At 40.9% G+C, this 19966-nt stretch overlaps 1 protein-coding gene across 1 annotated transcript; it reads left to right on the forward strand.

The window, feature by feature from the left end:
* The first annotated feature begins 5682 nt into the window (after positions 1–5682).
* tmem158 (transmembrane protein 158) lies at positions 5683–7303 on the forward strand. Its single transcript, XM_085291197.1, has one exon. The coding sequence runs from the start codon at positions 6000–6002 to the stop codon at positions 6699–6701; it is 702 nt and encodes a 233-aa protein (XP_085147323.1). The 5' UTR covers positions 5683–5999; the 3' UTR covers positions 6702–7303.
* Positions 7304–19966: the final 12663 nt, after the last annotated feature.

The raw sequence follows: 19966 nt of genomic DNA on the forward strand, positions 1-19966 counted from the left end.
GCTCACCCTCTCCACCGCCTCACTGCCAATGAAGAGAGGCAGATGGTTGTTATGACCCCTCTTCCGGAAATCTACAATGATCTCCTTGGTCTTTTTGGTGTTTAAGACCAAGTTATTGTCGTGGCACCATGACTCTAGTTGTTGCACCTCTGTCCTATAGTTTGTCTCATCATTGTTGGATATAAGTCAGAGCACTGTAGTGTCATCTGCAAACTTAACAATGAGATTGGACGCGCAGGAGGAAATACAGTCATGGGTGAAGAAAGTGTATAGCAGAGGGCTCAGAACACACCCCTGAGGGGCACCGGTGTTGACCACAAGGGTGGAAGAGGTGTTCTTACCCACTCTGACACTCTGTCTACGGTTAGTGAGGAAGTCCACAATCCAGTTGCACAGAGAGGAGTTAAGTCCCAGTTGGTGGAGTTTGGGACGGAGTTTGTATGGCCGGATGGTATTAAAAGCCGAGCTGTAGTCTACAAAGAGGAGCCGTGCATAGGTATTCCTGTGTTCCAAGTGCTTCAGTAATGTGTGCAGCACTGTGGCGATCGCATCCTCGGTTGACCGGTTCTCCCTGTATGCAAACTGGTGCGAGTCCAGGGATGGTGGAAAAGCAGCTCTGATGTGTTTAATGACCAGTCTCTCCAGGCATTTGGCGGGAATGGGGGTGAGTGCCACAGGTCTGAAATCGTTCAGACATGTGACATTTGACTGTTTTGGGATGGGAACGATGGTTGCTGCTTTGAAACAGGATGGTACCAGTGAACAGGACAACGAGGTGTTATATATAGAGGTGAAGACGTCCGCCAGGTCCGCAGCACAGTCTTTTAGCACCCGGCCCAGCACTCCATCCGGCCCGGCCGCCTTCCTGGTGTTAATGCTCCGGAACACACGCCTCAGCTCATGAGTGCTCAGGACCGGAGCAGGGTCGGTTGAGGGGAGAGGGGACAGGACAGGGTCGGTGTTCTCCCTGTCAAAACGGGCATAAAAGAGATTTAGATCCTCAGCCAGAGTAGAACTGTCGGCTGAGGGTGATGGTGTTCTTCTTTTGTAGTCCGTGATAGCCCTGATGCCCTCCCAGACCTGCCTTGGGTTTGTGTTGTTCTCAAACCTGGCCTCGATACGCCTCCTGTGCTGCTGCTTGGCAGTCTTGATGCCTCTTCTCAGGTTGGCCCTGGCAGCACTGTATGCCTCCTGGTCCCCGGATTTGAAAGCGTTGTTCCTTGTTCGAATAAGTTGTTGAACTCCGTGTGTCATCCAGGGTGGATTATTAGGGAACACACGGAGTCGTTTCCAAGTTGTTACATTGTCCACACAGAAACAGATGTAGTCCAAGACAGTGGAGGTGTAACTGTCCAATGCGACACGATTGTCAGTGTCCTGCACCTTGAATACATCCCAGTCTGTGCAGTGGAAACAGTCCTGAAGCATCGGAATAGCATCCTGCGGCCATGTTCTCACGGTTTTGGTTGTAATCCCAGTGCTCTTGATCTTTTGTGTGTATATTGGGTGTAGCAGAAGGGAGAGATGGTCTGACAGACCCAGGTGGGGATAAGCCTGGGCTCTGTACGCATTCGCCATGTTGGTGTACACCTGGTTCATGAGTGGCCTTCTGTGCTTGCTGAGAAGCTGTGTAGCTTGTGTGTGGCACCGTCATTAGACCTGAGTGGATTTGAACTTGCAGCTATCTTTGAGCAGCAGCAAGGCTTTATGTATCCAGCAGGAGATACCCATTAATAGGTTGTCCTGACAGAAGGACAAAAGAATGTTCAGAATGAGCATGCTTACACAAAAGTGCCTTTTAACTCAGAAAGGAGGTACAGTATCAACGTGGGAAGGGTCGACTAAAAATTGTGTTGGACGCTCAAAAACATCTCTCTGTGAGGGACAAATTTAGGCAAGATCATAATCTTCCCTCATTCCCTGACTTAATCAGAAATAAAATGTGGCAACACCCTATCATACGGTTGTCTAACTGTACGTTACAGCAGTACAAATAACTGGCCCCATATTCCTGCAGACAACAAAAACTCTGAGATTTTAGATGTGTGTGCCAGGTAAGTTCCCCATCAGTGGGGTCATGACACAACAATGATGCTGTAGTATTTCTCATGGATGCTTCATCACTGAATGTGTGTAAAAAACTTGAATATAATTTTATTAGATTGTCAGTTTTTAGAGAATTAACACGTACTTCATTAAAGGAAGATAAAGGCTGAAATTGTTCAGACAGAATTTATTCATACAGTCTCTGTATTAGTTACACATCATTATTATCAAATCAGCCAATCATGTGGCTGCAACTCAGAGCTATTAGGCTTTAAGGCATCGTCAAAGAGACCTGCTGAAATTCAAAGTGAGCATCAGAATGGGGGAGAAAGGTGACTAAAGTGTCTTTGAATGTGGCATGGTTGTTTCTTGAGTATTTCAGAAATTGCTGATCTGCTGGGAGTTTCCCACACAAACCTCTCTGGGGTTTATAAAGAATTGTTTGAAAAAGGGAAAATATCAGTTTTATGGGTTAAAATGCCTTTTTGTTGTCAGAGGTCAGTGTGAAAATGGCTGGCCTGATTTGAGCTGATAGGAAGGCAAGAGTAACTCAAATAACCACTGATTAAAACCAAAGTGTGCAGAAGAGCGTCTCTGAACGTACAAAACATCAAACGCTGAAGCAGTTGACAGCAGCAGGAGACTGCACTGCTACTCGTGTCACAAAGGCTCCCCAATATTAGACAATATAAGACTGGAGAACTATTATCTGGTCTGATGAATCTCCATTTCTGCTTCCACGTTTGGATGGCAGGGTCACAATATAGATCCATCCTGCCTTGTATCAATGATTCGGGGTGGTGTAAAGGTGTGGGGGGTAATTTTCTTGTCACACTTTGGCTTCTTAGTACCACATGGCCACAGTTTAAATGCTTAAATTTGTTGCTGACCATGTCCAGTATTGTTCATGCTGTGTACCCATCTTCTGATCATCATCATCATCATCAACTTTATTTATAAAGCACTTTAAAACAACCACAGCTGACACAAAGTGCTGTACATTGGAACTGTAAAATAAAATTACATGAGATATAAATAAAAAACAAATAAAAGAAGAGTGAAATCATTAATTAAATAACTACTGCATTAAAAAAGAAACTAAGTCTCACTGAGGTTAAAAGCCAAGGAATAAAAGTGGGTTTTAAGACGTGATTTAAAAGTGGACAGTGAAGGGGCCTCTCTAACATGCATGGGCAAATTATTCCATAATTTTGGAGCCACAATAGAGAAGGCCCTGTCCCCTCTGAGCTTCCTCCTGGATCTCGGTACCTCCAGGAGCAGCTGGTCAGCTGACCTGAGAGACCGACAGGGTGTGTGGGGATGAAGAAGCTCAGAGAGGTAAGGCGGGGCAAGACTGTGTAGACATTTAAAAACAAACATAAGAATTTTAAAATTACCTCTAAAAGACACAGGCAGCCAGTGCAGAGAGGCCAGCACGGGGGTTATATGCTCTCTTTTTCGAGTTCCTGTTAGGAGTCGTGCAGCCGCATTTTGAACCAGCTGCAGACGTGAGAGCAATGACTGACTGACCCCCACATAAAGTGAGTTACAGTAGTCCAGGCGGGAAGAAATAAAAGCATGGATCACTGTTTCAAGGTGCTGCCTCGAAAGAAAAGATTTTACTCTTGCCAGTCGCCTTAAATGATAAAAACTGGACTTCACCACTGCTCCGATTTGGTTGTCCAATTTAAAATCACTGTCCAACTTAAAACCAAGGTCAGTAACAACAGATTTAAAATAGACTTCCAGGGATCCTAAAACAACAGAGGAGGACTCACAGGGACCACTGGGTCCAAACACCAACACTTCTGTTTTCTTTTTATTAAAATTTAAAAAGTTTCGAGCCAACCAAGCTTTAATGTCATCTAGACATGTCAAGAGAGGTTTTATGGAGATGGCATCCTTGCGTTTTAGTGTCAAATAAATTTGGCAGTCATCGGCATAACAGTGAAATGAGATCCCATGCCTTCTAAGGATAGAACCCAGAGGCAGTAGATACAGAGAAAAGAGCAGTGGCCCTAAAATTGAGCCCTGTGGGACACCACATGACAGAGGAGCAGAAGACTATCTGACAAATAAGACCTAAACCAATTGATGGCTGGAGCAGGATAACACATCAGAAAGCTCAAATCATGTCAAACTGGCTTCTTAATCATGACAATCAGATCATTGTACTGAAATGGCCTCCACAGTTTCCAGCTCTCAATCCAGTAGAGCACCTTTTGGATGGATGTGCAGCCAGCAAATCAGCAACCCTGTGACGCTGTCATGTTAACACTGACCAAAATCTCGGATTGTTTTGAGCACTCTGTTGAATATGTGCCATGAAGAATTAAGGGAGTTTAGAAGGCAAAAAGAGGGTCCATGCAAGGTCCCCCTAACAAAGTGTCCGGTCAAGGTATAGCTACTTGTGTGGAAATGAAAGAGCAGCACTTGTTTTTGAGCAAGGCACTAAAACCCTGCTGTTTGCTCAGAGACCATCATTCAGGCTGAACTCAATGAATCTAATCTGATCTGAATAAATAAAGGTCCGGAGGTTAATCTTTCCTGCATGTGGTGGATTAACTTCTTATCTCTCAGCTCAGTTCGTCAAATGAAACAACAGTCAAAGTCGCTGCGTCCTTGCTGTAATGCTGTTGTCCCTTATCACCTGAAATCCTATCATGCTTCTCTGTGGCACAAAATACTTCAAACACTTTTATAAACATATGGACACGCATGTGCTACACGGGGACGTCTCCCCAACTCGCACAGGCTGTAGAAACCCCTAGGGAGTGTGAATTTGCAGTCAAACTGAAATTTTAACCTGACCTCATCACTGGAGGAAAAGCAGTGGCAGTAAGGATTCTTCCATTCACCCTGGATCAAGGCCTGAGACTTTTCTCTAATTGCCCTCGATAACAATCGTCATCTGAAATCAGTGACCAATGTCTGTTTGTGCTGATTTTTTGGTTTGCTGCTGATGGTAAAAAGGTGGGGCAATCACCAAATTCATCCAAACATCCATATTTCAGTCTGCTCCAAATGATGGATTGTCTTATCAACAGACTCTAATATGACACCTGTATATACGCAGAATTTGCTGCTCCCCCACCATAATAATACTGCTCCCTGTCAGAAGACATTTTAAAGCTTTTTTGTAGTTGGGTATAACTGAGATTTTAGAAATTGCACGTTTTTGATGCCAAATCATTGAAAAAAAATGCACTTTAACATTTTAATAAATGTCTCTGTGCGGGAAATGTAGCAAGCCTGGTGAATATTTCAATAAATCCTAATAAATAAAGAAATTTTTGAGATTTTCTCTCATGTGTTGACATGTAGCTCAGTGGGGCTAAAGGGGTGCACTGGGGGACCCGTGATTATTTTTAAACTTCTGGTAATGCTGCTAACTCCTGGTGCCTCAGAGGAATAAATTGAGAAATAAATTGAGGGCAGCTGATTAACTGGCCTCTATACGGTCACGTGACGTTCTCTGTATAACGCTTTCATTTATTTTTGGTGTGGTAGGTTTATGAAGCATGTGTATGTCATGACTAGAAAATATGTAATGCACTGAGCTCCTGCGCACTGGAGCACTAGAGACCCCCCCCCCCAAACCACTCCTTTGTGTTTTGATGCTCAGCGCTCACACCTGAAGTGACCGGCAGGAAGTGAAGATCGGAGCTGAGAGCGCACAGCTCTTCCCATCCTGCTACGTCTGTGTACCGATAGATGGGCACATTTGAAGAACGAGACGGATAGAAACATCCGCAGGGAGGGGGGATGCGCGCATGACAGCCTTTGGACGTTTCCATTTGTATCAGCCGAGCAGGGAATTGAATCTTTCCGCTGGGTGCTGCGTTAAAAAAACAAAAAAACACTCGCGACTGGTGAATTAAACATTTGCACATCTCGTCCGTCTCCGGCGATCGTCACCGCACCATGCGAGCAGGAGAGACGCGCCCTGTGCCATGCTGAACAACTCTCCGACTCTCCTGCTGGCTCTGACCGCGGTGGCCGCACTTCTCCCGCGATGTCAAGGCTGGAGCGACGAGGACCTCCTCCTGCCGCCCATCAACTCCTCCAACAGGTTCCTGGCGAACCTGGAGGTGGACGTGCGCTTCTCCAAAAGGTCTGTGGAGGAGAGCGACGCCTCGCCCGACGCCTCCTCCATGCAGAGTCTGTCCCAGTGCAACGTGAGCGTCCAGAGACTCCTGCCCACGTCGCTGGTGGCCCGCTGGGACAGCAGCTTCGGCTTCCAGTGTGATGTTATCATCTACACCACCAACAACCACGGCAGGGCTTTTTTCGCCGCGTCTTTCAACAGGGTGATCTCGCCCGTTGTCATCGAGCACCTCGGAGTCACCGGGGGTCAGCAGGAGTTGCGCTTGTGCGTGGGCTGCGGGATGTCCCGGTACCGGAAGTTCGGTCAGGGTAGGTCAAGGGGCCAGCAGACCGGGGATCAAGTCACTTTTTGCTGCGTGGATTTCAGCCTCGACGAGCTGAAGGGGGACAAAAGTTGGAGGCTGAACAGAAAACCCATCGAGTCGACACTTGTGGCTTGTTTTATGACTCTGGTTATCATTGTGTGGAGTGTTGCTGCTCTCATATGGCCAGTGCCGATCATTGCAGGATTTCTGCCTAATGGGATGGAGCAGAGGAGACCCAGATAACTGAAATATCCTTCATTATATTTATAGCCTGTGCTGCCTATACTATAATTGTAGCCATCGAACTGTATGAATGAATGATTGCGGAGGAACCTTTTGATCAAATGCTTTAATCTAGGGTGTTCTTAGACCTCCTTTTCCTCCACTTTAGGACAACCGAGGTAAAGTATAAAGGGTTATTATATACTAGCCAATATTAATCTATACTGGGACCAACACCAATGTGTTTTGTATACCCTTGTAGGCCTTCCTATGTCTGCGTAAACTGTGCAAAACTTTTCTCTTTAAACAGTGTTTGTATAGTTTTTAATCTTTCTAGAAAGTTTTTGCCTTATTCTATGTGTAGGACTTTTGCACTGAAAACTGAACTTCAAAGCGTGCCGTCTCATACACTATATAACCAACAGTCATGCGCATTCAGAAGTCAATGTGATAGTTTTTTGCCCCCAGATTAAGATCCTTTAAAAACATAGTTGTTGTTTATGATTGGCATAGAGAGGGATTGAGTACTTATATTGTTAGATTTCTTATGTCAAGTTGAATAAAAGTGGTTATTTGTATTCATGTTCTAAAGATTTAAGTAAAAATAAAACATATATAGGCCATACCAGATTTTCTCTGACCTGTTCTCTGCAGTCACATTTACTTCACACACACAAGCACTCACGTTAAATGTGAATGGATCATGATTTTACCTCTGGATCTGGATCCTGTATGTTTATGCTCACTTTTGCTTAAAATGCAGGAACGTGTGTGATTGAACTTAGATTTTGTATGGGGTGATTTTAAGATCAAACTTTTAGGAAGCCACAGTCACAATGTCATGCATCCAGAGCCTTGTAAATGATATTATTAGAATATGCTGTTTGCTCATGTAGTCAACCCTTTTCGCCTTTGCAAACTTCAATTCAGTTGTTTACACACGTTACCTTCAAAAGCACTAAGTCGAAGGATTACCTATGCTAGTGTCTAAGAAGAATTCGGAATGAATAATCACAGAATTCAATATAATGCAATCATTTCAGGGTGGAACCTTTATTTATCAAACCTGAGGCAAAATTTAAGTCATTTTGACAATTTGTTGCAAAGCAGATAAGAGGAGAAACATGCAACACATCGTTTTAGTCTCTTAACCACACAGAGGCAGTCCACTAAATCAACAGGTGGTTAAAGTATCCTTATTCAATAAAGACAGTGGAAATGTATGAAAATTATCTTGTGAAAAATAATGATTATTTTTTACATCTAACTTCAATATTCAATTCAATTTTATTTATATAGCGCCAAATCACAACAACAGTCGCCTAAAGGTGCTTTATGTTGTCAGGTAGACCCTACAATAATATATACAGAGAAAAACCCAACAATCATATGACCCCTATGAGCGAGCAGTTGGGCGATAGTGGAAAGGAAAAACTCCCTGTTAACAGGAAGAAACCTCCGGCAGAACCAGGCTCAGGGACGGACGGCGATCTGCAGCCAATATCTCTGTCCTTTCTCTCTTCATCCGCCTCACTTGTCCTTTGCACTGACAGTCACATACAAACATGTTGTATTCACCTAGAAAATAACAAAAATATAATCTTACAACTTTTAAAAATATCATCAGTGAATGTGGACGAAACAGATGCGACGTTGTCTTATTCATTTTGTTGAGTCTGACACTCCTTCCTGCTTCTTTTTGCTCACTCGCTTTACTGTTATCATCCTGCTCTCTCTTTTTCGCTCACTCTGTCCTCCTCTCTCATTCTCATAATTATGACCACTATTAATATAGTTATTTTTCAGGGTGTTATGATGAAATTTATGGCTTTTGCAAATGTTTCTTCTTTTTACCTGTCCTTCCTGATGAGTGTCTGGATTAATTTCTGTGGGAAATGTGCTGTAACTTAGAATAGAATATATTAGAATATTGTTGCACGCATAAATTATGAGCAAAAGCAGGTTCAGGGAGCCCTGAGTAGCTATAACCTGCTTTAAATATTGTCCAGTAATGTAATCAGCATCAACAAATACACACATAAATGAGTAAAGGCATTTCTCTGCCACTCCTTTCTAGGGTGAACAAATCCCATCAAAGTCTGTGTTTTTTGAGGGACAAAGTGAGACGTCAACAATGCTGGGAAGTAGTGTGAAAGTTTCATAGCAAACTAAAAACTAAAAATACAACAAACAGTTTAAACTATAACTAGATTGCCATTTACGACACAAAAGCCAAATATACTTCCAAGTGTTTTGTGCCAATGTAAAATGTGGGACACTGTAAGAAAATGCTATGCAGTCCCACATTAGCACAGACATCTGGTCACCCTACTCTTTGCTGAAATAACAATTTGTAGACTTATTTGTTGTCTCACAGATGCTGGAGACAAAAGGAGGTGTTACCACATAAAGTGCAAATCACCCTTTTTGTTCTGTGTATCATGAGAACCAGCAGCATGTGCAAACATGGGGTTGTCTGATTGCTTGTTAGTCACACATCAGAGGGCGCTGTGGAGCTCTGTTGATATTACACATTTGACCAGACAAGCTGTCCCTTTATCAGTAGTTAGATTGAGAAAAAGACACAAAACTTTTAGTAGAGGAAGTATTTTGTAATTGTTCTGGGTTGGAGTAGCTTTTTTTATTACAAAAAAAGTGCACACTTATTAAAACGCTGACAGTCATGGTTACCTGTTGGAAACACAAAAAGACTGCTTGTCTTTTACAAGATACAGGCAACATCTGGCATTTTTATTTCAGTGATACGCCAGTATCATTCAAAATACAGTTATGGATGCAGAATATGTCTTCAGTTGTTTTTGTGGCCTTAATAAAGGCTGCATCATTGAAGCACTGTAAATGACTTTAGTCTTTTCTCTGCTCATAACTCACAAAAACTATCTTTGGTTCAAATTCACAATTTAAATACAAGCGACTTTTGGTGGTGTTCATTTGAAATTTATTGATACTTTTTTTTTTTAAATCAACATTTTTTACTAAAATCCCACTGATGACTGTAAGGACAAAATACCCCGTACTGTCTGACAACCAACCCCACTATGGGGTAACTGACATCAATGTTTGCTTGGTAAATCCTTATTAAAAATTTCTTTTCACTCAACCCAGTGATGCATCAATACATGATTTAAAAAGCAAATCTAAAATTACAATAGTGATGTTTGCTTTTAAAAGATACAGGGAAAGTCTGGCCTAATTACATCTTGTTAAAATGAATTTAAAAAATGAAAAGAATAATGAAGCAATGATTATTGAAACATGCTCAAAAGATCAGAATGTCATTTAAGAGTAACAAGGGTGCGACTAAAAAAAATCCTAGGTCACACTCTGAAAGTCTCTATGTGACCTATCTTGACCTAAACAAGGTGCTGCTTAGAGTAGCCGAACGCGCTGCTGAAGCGCCGCAGCACCGACTCCACGCTGTTCAATTTATTTGTGTGTCACGTGCGTCTCTGCACAGATGAGGAGAAAGGGGAAATGACACAAAAATACAATAGTGACACCTGCACATTCCACCTATGTGCCAACGTTCTGCCCAAAAGATTGGCACACTGATGTGACCAGCCACACAAGTGAAAAAAAACAGTCTCCGCAACTCTGAAAGTCTCTGTGTGGTCAACAACAGACACACATTATGCCCATATCATGGTCTAAACCAATCAAAAATAGTCAAGGGAGGAACCTATCAGATGCCCATGCCCAAGGTAAGATGTTCAGATATTGAGATGTTCAGTTCGAAGCCTTTGAGGCATTTTTAATTTAGACTTTCTTTTTATTTTATATATCTTGAGATATTTTAAGTTTAAATTTCAGCTCAGTGAAGCACTTTAAGCACAAGAACTTTTTCAGTACCGTATTTTTCGGATTATAAGGCGCACTTAAAATCCTTTCATTTTCTTAAAAAATGTGCCTTATGTATGAAATCTGGTTGTGCTTACTGCAAACTGATTTTATGTGGTACACGGTGCTCAAAAATCTGTGATCGGGTTTCTGGTACAGATCGGGTAGCGACAGTCACTACCCGATCCGTACCGGAAACCCGATCGGTACCCCGCATGCACGAAAGGTGTCTACTTCCGGAGTTCTGATCCATAACTATCTTTTTATTTTTCATTTTTGTCTACATTGTATTGAAATGATTCATTATTGGAAACATTTTAAGAGATACTTATTACTTATTTTTAACATCTTAACAGATACTCTGACCCGTAACTATCGTAAAACGCTTCGACAGGAAGTAGACACCTTTCGCACATGCGGGGTACCGATCGGGTTTCCGGTACGGATAGGGTAGTGACAGACACATTTTTTTTTTAAATTTATTTATTTATTCATTTTTTAAATATTAAACTTTATTAAGAAACAGTATACAGAACATGTATACAATCAGAACAAAATTAACATATGCCAGGGGGTGTAATACAAAGAATTACAAACATTCAAATAATTTGTAATTACTACAAATAGTAATAGTTTTCATAGACTTTTTGTTAAGTGATCCACTAATCAATTTTATGTAACATAAAACATCATTATAGTAATGTTTAAAATTAGGCTTTTTGTTACTGTATTTGCATTTGTGAAAATAAAATTTAGCTAAGATAACTAACAAGTTTATTATAAAGTAAACATCTTTTTTTTTTGCCTTCGAAAGAAACAAAATACAACATTTTCCCATTTCACAGTAAAGTCTTTATAGAGATGTCCAGCAATTAATCTACTGAAGTCCTTCCAAAATGTTCTAGCGTATGAACAGATCCAGAAGAGGTGTTGCACAGTCTCAGGATGGCTTCCACAAAATCCACAGTTCACATTTATGTCCCTTTTGAACTTCGTCATGTAATGATTAGCAGGATAAAATTTATGCAGTATTTTAAATGAGACTTCCTTCACTTTATTCGTTACCAGATACTTGTTAGGAATTGTCCATACTCTTTTCCAGTTAATGTCACTGACAAAGAAATTCCAATAAGAGACCACATGTGGGATAGTTAGAGATTCTATCTGGAACAAAGCACGGATATTCTTATTACTTTTACTGTGGTTTGTTATACAGATTCTTCCTATGTGTGAATCTAAAGAATTGGGGAGAGAAACAGATGATGGTTGAATACCTTTAAAAAGCATTATAATACCCGTAGGTATTGCATCAAATAATGTGGCATATTCTTTGGGTGTGGCTGGAAATTTAAAGGTGTTTAAGAATTCTGAGTAGGACATAAGCTGCCCATTAGGATTAAACAGCTGATTCACTAAAACAATCCGTTTCTCAACCCACCTAGAAAAAAATAATGATTTATTTTTATACATTATGTTCCTATTATTCCAAATTGAATATGTATGGGGTGTAAAGTTGTGTTTATATATAAGGGACCAAGCTAATAGAACTTGTTTGTGAAACATCGAGAGCTTTTCTGGAAGCTTATCTATATTATAATCACAACCTAAGATAAAACTTAGACCACCAAACTTAGAGAAAATGTAGTGAGGAATAAAATTCCAAATGGATACCGGATTTTTAAGAAAATGTTTAGCCCAATTAATCTTAAATGTATTGTTTAGAGTAGTAAAATCCAAAACATTGAGACCACCGTGTTCATAGTCATTCATCAATACACTTTTTCTGATGTAACGTGTCCGGTTTTTCCAAAGGAAGTTGAAGAGCATTCGGTCAATATCCTTACAAGTTTTGCCTAGTGACAGACACATTTGTCGGCCGCATTTGAAGGAGTCGACGAATTGGGACAGCCTTTGTCACCTGACTGTGACATAAGGTCCAGCAGGTGTCAGTATGGAGCAAAACAGCAACACCTGTTGACACAGTATTGATACAGTTGGGGAATGTGCTGAAACGCTTCACGAGGCCTCATCTACCCATCACTAGTTAATACTAAAATGAGTAGCTCCTGGAGAGATCTGCAGTGCTTAGCTTCCTAATGCTCTCAGCCACCTTGGATGGAACAAGACTGCCAAATGCCTCTGTCTGGTAGTGAAGCGCAGCTGTTTCTTATGAGGCCGCTAATTGTCAGCTGGGAAGGTGAGGATGTTAGTGCTGCATTCGTGAACATCACATAAAATCCTACCCCGGAATCTACTTCACTACATTGAGATAGTGGTCTACAAATGTTGAAACAGGATGGCCTTACTAAAATTATTGTAGGTATATTTGGGGGTTTTTAGATGTGTGATTTTGAATGGTTTAATAAAATTGATGTTTTTATTGTTTGTGTTTTGCAGCTGTTGTTGTGCTGCCTCTGCTGTTCTTTTTTTGTTCTTTTGGTTAATTTTGCTTTGGTTAGTCCATCCAGCCATAAAGGCTGTTATGAATGATTGAGAGTGAGCCTGTAAGGGCGGACTAAACTCTTTTTTTCATTTTTTTGTTTATTTGTTTGTGCCACTTCTCTTTACAAACCCAGGTCGCAGGTCATGCATAGCGCTGATTTCCAGCTGTGCTGAGACCCGAATTGTTTGCAGTGCGCACCCACAGGTAAATTGATTGCAGTGTCTCTAAAACTGGGTGTGATGGTTTGCAATGTAGTGTTATTTGCTGGCATCTTTGGTTCGATAGGTCTCATGTGCAGCTGGGATATTAGTAGAATGTATTGTAAGTCCTGTCTGGGAATGAATAGGAAAATCTATGTTTAATTGACGGAATAAATCAGTTTTAAATGCGTTTCTTTGACATGTTATTCAACACATTAGTGCTGGGATATACATGGAAGCATGAATGGATATAATGTAAATGAATTAATTTTTTTAGTGGTGTGGTAATAAAGCTAATACAAATTCAACTTTTCAAACAGCTCAACAAATAACAAATATCAACAAATATCTGTGTGGTTTGTCACAATATGATCCGTAGCGAAACTCTGAGTCCAAACCCTGTTCAAGGCTTGGAAGGTGATCTGTACCATCAAATGTGCTGTAATGAGCAAAGTGAGACATGTCCACTTGATACTCGTGTCTGCAGCAAATGTGAGATTATGCAATAACAGACGATGAGGATTCTTCAGCTGGATGTTCTGCAGCAGTCAGGAAACAGGAAGTCTGGGTCCTCAGGCAGCTTCTGATGACAATTGTAACTGAACACTTACACTCAGTAACAGAAATGGGTTTATCCTTAAATAATAATAGCATAAACTTACTGTAGTCAAATGTTATAGTCAATGAAACAGACTAGCAAAATGTATTTCAAGCAATCTAATTTAATATTTATGTGAATACAGTGAATGTATGTATTACAGAATAACCAATTATCTTATTACAAATAAACCTTTAAAAAGGTGTATATTTTCTATAATTTATAAAAATAACTGCCAAACTATCAGTGTTTATTCCAGAGTGTAATGCAAAAGTAAAACTACAAATGTAGGGCTGTGTAGGTAGTTTCTACTGTACGTTCTACTGTACTGTAATTCACTACTGGATTTCTTTTCAACTCAGGTTCAAGCTTGCCAAGGTAGATAGAGCTCATGGCGGAAAAATGATAGAAGATAGAATGGCTTGTCAAAAAAAGATAGAGCAGGGAGACGGAGAGTGATAGGACAGACAGAATTGCTTGTTGATTGCTTGTCAAAGATAGAGGGAGAGGGTTTTCTGTAGCAGGTCATCTGTAAGACAAAAAGGGACTGGAATTAGGCATATTTCCAATAAACGTTGCTTTACAGTATTTTTCGGACTATAACGTGCGCTTAAAATCCTTTAGTTTTCTCAAAAATCAACAGTTTACCTTATGTATTATTTCTGGTTGTGCTTAGTGACCTCAAAACAATTTTATGTGGTACACGGCGCTCAAAAATCTGCCAAAATGTTTTGGTACGACTTTGGTAAGCTACGAAGCCACACCGCTTAATGGATTATCGGAGCATTATGGCTACCGTAGTCAGAAGCCTCGCGGAGTGATACGTACTAGTGGTGTGCGGATCGATACTGAAATATTGATTCTTCCGATACCAGTAATTTATGTTCTAGAATCGATTCTCATATTAAAATATCGATATTTTAGCACTTTGGGGTAAATTTGTAGTTTATTATTAACAGGAACACAGTGGAAAGAAACTATATCATTCGGATCATCTAAATTGGAAGGAACTACTTCCTCTTATGCCTTTCATAGTCATATGCGAAATGCGGCTGTATAAATGTGCCGCAGCTCCTGGCGTGCGCACTCACAACAATGGCTGAGCGTTAACGACGTTATGTGTGGACGTATTTTACCTCCACAAACAGCCAAGACAACAGGCAAGACAGTGAGGTGTTGTGGCAACACCACTAACCTCGTCAAACACAGAGTAAATCATATCACAGAATATGACGAGCGTATGTTGAGGCAAACTGAAGAGGAGGAGAGGGACAGGTGCTGCTAGGGCGAAACAGACGTCTCTCACGGAGTCCTTTAGTGCTGCAGGCAGGCGACATGCTCAAATAGCATACAACTTCAGGCTTTTTTATTTCAATATGATAATTCTGCATTATTAAGCAATACGAACAAGTAGTCTGATGTCCTGTAATCATTATGAACCTCTATTATTATATTATTTTTACAATTACACAATACAATTATATATTGTATTATAGAATACAACGAAACATTACGTTTTTGTACAGAGTATCGTATCGGATCAGTATCGTCAATACCACTCTGAATTTTACTTGGTATTGGATCGGAAAGGAAATCAGTGGTATCGCATAGGGCTGGGTGATATGGCCAAAAATCCATATCGCGGTTTAATTTGAAGCATGTGCGGTAACGACACATATCGCGATATATTAATTTCTTCTGTACAGTATACAATATGTTCCACATTATAAGGCAAACTTAACATTCTTTAATTTTCTCAAAAATCGACAGTGTTCATTATAATCTGGTGCACCCTATGTATAAATTCCGGTTGTGCTTACTGACCTCGAACCGATTTTGTGTGGTACACAGCGCTCAAAAATCTGTCAAAAAATGTTTTAGTACAACTTTGCTAACCTACGAAGCCGCACCGCTTGATGGATTTTCCGAGCATTATGGCTACCGTAGTCAGGAGCCTTGTTGCATAATCTGGATCCAACACTCTGCGGCAAAAACTTAAAATGGGAAATAATTAATTAAATAATTATTTTTGACACAATTAATTCATTTCATTTATTTGTTCATTTTCAGGCACAACAATTAATTATTGACACATTTTATTATTTATTTATTTCACATTTTAATGAATTATTGGCACATTTAAATAACTATTTAATGGTATATTTAATTAATTCATTATTGTAGTCAGTGGCGTTCCATACGTTCCATACGTTTTCTGCCAAAAACTGATTGCTCGTATTTAAACTTCTAAAAATAACTTATTGGTCTATAATACGTACCAACAAAATGCAGGTCCCAGTACACAGCTGCCATAATCCCCGCAGTACACTTACTTCATTTACTGGGGTTATAGTTATTGTTTTTTTATTTCCTGATGTTCGTATGTGTCATACCTGTTTCAGTCGCCAATTCTAAATTATAACTAACATTAAAAACATGTTTAAGGAGGAGAGAGAGCAAATAAATCCGATTAACATCTGATCTTTGGGTTTTTGTTCAATAATCATCGTGACCTGCGCATAAAAGAAATAATGTTGGTGTTTCCGTCATGTAGTAACTCCTAGGTTTGTTATAAACTCCTAACTGTACAAAGGTTGTTCGACACTATGAAACACATACAGACTTCATGATGTTCGTCTGATATTTTTATTGTGAATATTAATCATGAGGGTAAATGGCCCTGTACACTAGGGCTGGGCCATATTATACGGTTCACGGTAATACCGCTACAATGTTAGGCAACAATAAGAAAATAAAATATCGCGTTAGAATATGGGTAAAACGTGCATGAGCAGTGCCTTTGTTTTCATACGCACATAGCCGAAAAAGCATGGCGGCAACCAATGTTCCCTCTAATTTTTCATGTGTCTGAGCGAACACACAAACTCCCTGAGTGGTCCCTTGGACCACTGTGAGCAACAGCAGACGTGTGCATTGTGGTCACGCCAGCATTGAATCCATCCAAGTTACATGCTACATACAAATCTTTTTTACGCACGCACAAATCTTTTTTACACATACAAATCTTTTTTAAGCACGCACAAATTTTTTTTACACATACAAATCTTTTTTACAAGTACAAAATATTTATGACCACATTTTGAGCCCATAGATTCTCGCAAGCATTTAAATTCTCGGTGAAGAATCTCCACCAAGGACAGCCTTGCGTCGAAACTGGACAATCGCTTGTCGATTGACTCCAGTATGTCGGCAATATCTTTGCCGGCTGGCGATGTTGAGCCGGGTGAATCTGCCGGGCGTTGTCTTTTCGATGACGGCGTCTCAGGTTTGGCCGGGGAAGCTGCACACTGGGTCTTCTTCATCACGAGATCCTGAAAGCACTGATCAATATAATCTTGGAGAGTCTCTAAACTCTCCTCGTTGTTCTCCAGGGTGTTGGAGATTATTTAGACAAATAGTGTTAGTTATAAGATAATTGATAAGTGTATTTGGTATTTGGGCTTTACTTTCTTACATTTTATTGTCAAATGTTTGGCTGATATCTGACCGTGTTCATCTCGGTCATTTATAATAAATTATTCATAATTTTAGAAGTCATAACACTTTGAGATGATCCACTAACAAGGTCCTCCTCCTCGACCTCTTCCTTTGCATGTCTTTGGATCCATTGTTTCAAAGCTGAATGAGCTGACTTTGGCTTTTTTGTCTATCCATCAAAGTTTCTGATTTGGTGTGTGATATATTTTGACTCCTAGTGTTTCCACTTTGTTAATTGTGTGTAATTGAGCTAAAGCTGAGCTGATGTGAGTTTATTGACTGTTAGTGCTTTCTGAGTGACCACATGGTGTCAGCACTGATAAATGTAGGAATTCGTGTGTAGAGTTTTGCAGTAAGTTCACTACATCTGACTCAAAGCAGGGGCATAGTGGGAGGGGCTTTGTCTGGGTGGGACACCATTTCAAAAGTGTGTGGCCTAAACTATTCTCTCCCACAAAACTTACAGTTCAGAGGAAAAAGCGTTCACACACCATACCCAAGCGTCAATATCAGTCAAACGTAGAGTGTCCGTGCACACTCTGATGACTTAGTGTCTCACATAAAACAACACGTCCCTCCAAATGAACACTGTCAAAGTCACTGTGGCTTTAGCATTAGCTTTAGCGCCGCTGATGTAAGAGTCCGAAATTTCTGCATTGGTAAGTAAGGGTTGTTGCACAGCGGATTCCCGATGGGGACTGTGCAGCGCAGCACTGATTAGTGTTCCAGTTTCAAAATAAAAGCTGCCAGAAAGCAAAACATGGTCCTTTTTAGTCTAAAATGTCAATGTTTCAAACCATATTCCAGGATTCTTAGTTCACCATTTATGAGGTTTCCCAAAAAAGGAAAAGACAGATCTGAATGTTTGAAAATGTTTTTGAAAAAGTCTGTAAAGATTAGATGAAAAATTCTCAAAGGATAAATTAAGTTAGTTCATTCTTTTGTCACATAAGTTGAAAAAAAAAAGGTTAAAGAAACAGTCAGGACTGGTTGGGGATGAAGGTGAAAAAAGAAAAAGGATGAAGAAGGAAGGGGAGAGGTGTTAGAAGATGCAGGGAGAGAGGGCAGAGGAGAGCTGAAAATTAAGATGGAACAGAGGTGGAGGAAGAAGAGGCTACATCAAGAGAGGAAGCAGCAGTGTCCCTCCTCCGGAAGAAACGGAAGCATTTTTTCTGCTTTTTCAGGCACTTTTCCATCAAACAATCATGGCTTCCATCATCTGGCTATGTGCGCTTTTTCCTCCAGGTTGAGGGTTTTTGAACTCATCGATTGTTTCGCAAGATTCAAGATTCAAAGTGTTCGTTGTCATGGGTACAGAAGAAATAGCATATTTCTGTGCAATGAAATTCTTGCTTTGCTGTCAATACACAAATGCCAGTTAAGTAAGGGTTAAGGGAACAAAATAAATAAGGATAAAAATAAGATAAGATATTAAGATAAATACAAATGTAAAAAAAATAAGGATAAAAAATAATGAAAGATAAATGAATAAGTACAAAAATAAGTAAGTGAAGACAAGTGAGGTATGCAGATGTCGATGTAGATGGATGTACAAAGTAGCTTAATGTGCAAAATGAACTTAGTGTGCAAAGTGTCCTGATATGCAAATTGCAGTTGAGGTAGGTCAGCTGTTCAGGAGTCTGATAGCAGTGGCAAAGAAGGAGTTGTTGAGTCTGGATGTTCTGGATTTCACACTTCTAAACCTTCGTCTCGAGGGCATACGTGTGAACAATCCGTGTTGAGGGTGTGTGGGGTCTTTAAGGATGGAGGCAGCTCTCCTCTGGACTGTGATGGTAGATGCTCTGCAGAGAGGGCAGTGGAGTCCTGATGATCTCCGCAGTTGTTATCACTCTCTGCAGGCGTTTGCGGTCCATAGCAGTAGTACTGGTGTACCATGCAGTGATGCAGCTGGTTAATGTGCTCTCCACAGTGCAGCTATAAAAGCTACTGAGGATCTTGGCCAACATACCAAATTTCCTCAGCCTCCTCGGGAAATACAGCCCCTGCTGAGCGTTTTTGACCAGCTGTGTGGTGTTCCGTGTCCAGGTGAGGTCCTCATTGATGTGGACGCCCAGGTACCTAAACCTGCTCACCCTCTCCAATTCACTCTCCCGGATACACATCGGCTGGTGAGGCCTCTTCTTCTTCCTCATGTCCACTATCATCTCCTTTGTTTTATTACGCTTAAGGGTAAGGTTGTTGTCCTCACACCATGACACCAGACCGGCCACCTCTCTCCTGTAAGCCGCCGCGTCCCCACCAGTGATGCGACCAATCACTGCAGTGTCATCCGCCAACTTCAGTATGCTGTTGTCTTTGTTGGAGGCAACACAGTCGTGGGTGAACAGGGTGTAGAGGATGGGACTGAGGATGCAACCCTGTGTACGCCAGTGTTTGTGATAATAATAACTGAGGTCCTGTTGCCGATCCTGACAGACAGAGGCCTGCCAGTCAAAAAGTCCTGTAGCCAGTCACAGAGGGTGGGGTGCAGGTCGAGTGTAGACAGTTTGTGGATGAGTTTGTGAGTGTGTTGAAGGTGGAGCTGTAGTCAACAAAGAGTACCCTGATGTAGGAGTCATTACTCTCCAGGTGGTAGAAGGAATAGTGAAGGGCAGCAGCAATGCCATCCGACACTAGCAGCACCCGAAGCAGGGCCGAAGTGTTTAAGTGTTCACCGGAGTTTGCACCC

Source organism: Mchenga conophoros, linkage group LG11, assembly GCF_057382185.1.
Source record: "Mchenga conophoros isolate Kocher_MC1m ecotype Shallow Benthic linkage group LG11, M_conophoros_male_GT1.1, whole genome shotgun sequence".
NCBI lineage: Eukaryota > Metazoa > Chordata > Actinopteri > Cichliformes > Cichlidae > Mchenga > Mchenga conophoros.

Bases quoted from the DNA above. Each gene is read 5' to 3' on its own strand.
- tmem158 (XM_085291197.1), top strand. From the start codon at position 6,000: ATGCTGAACAACTCTCCGACTCTCCTGCTGGCTCTGACCGCGGTGGCC.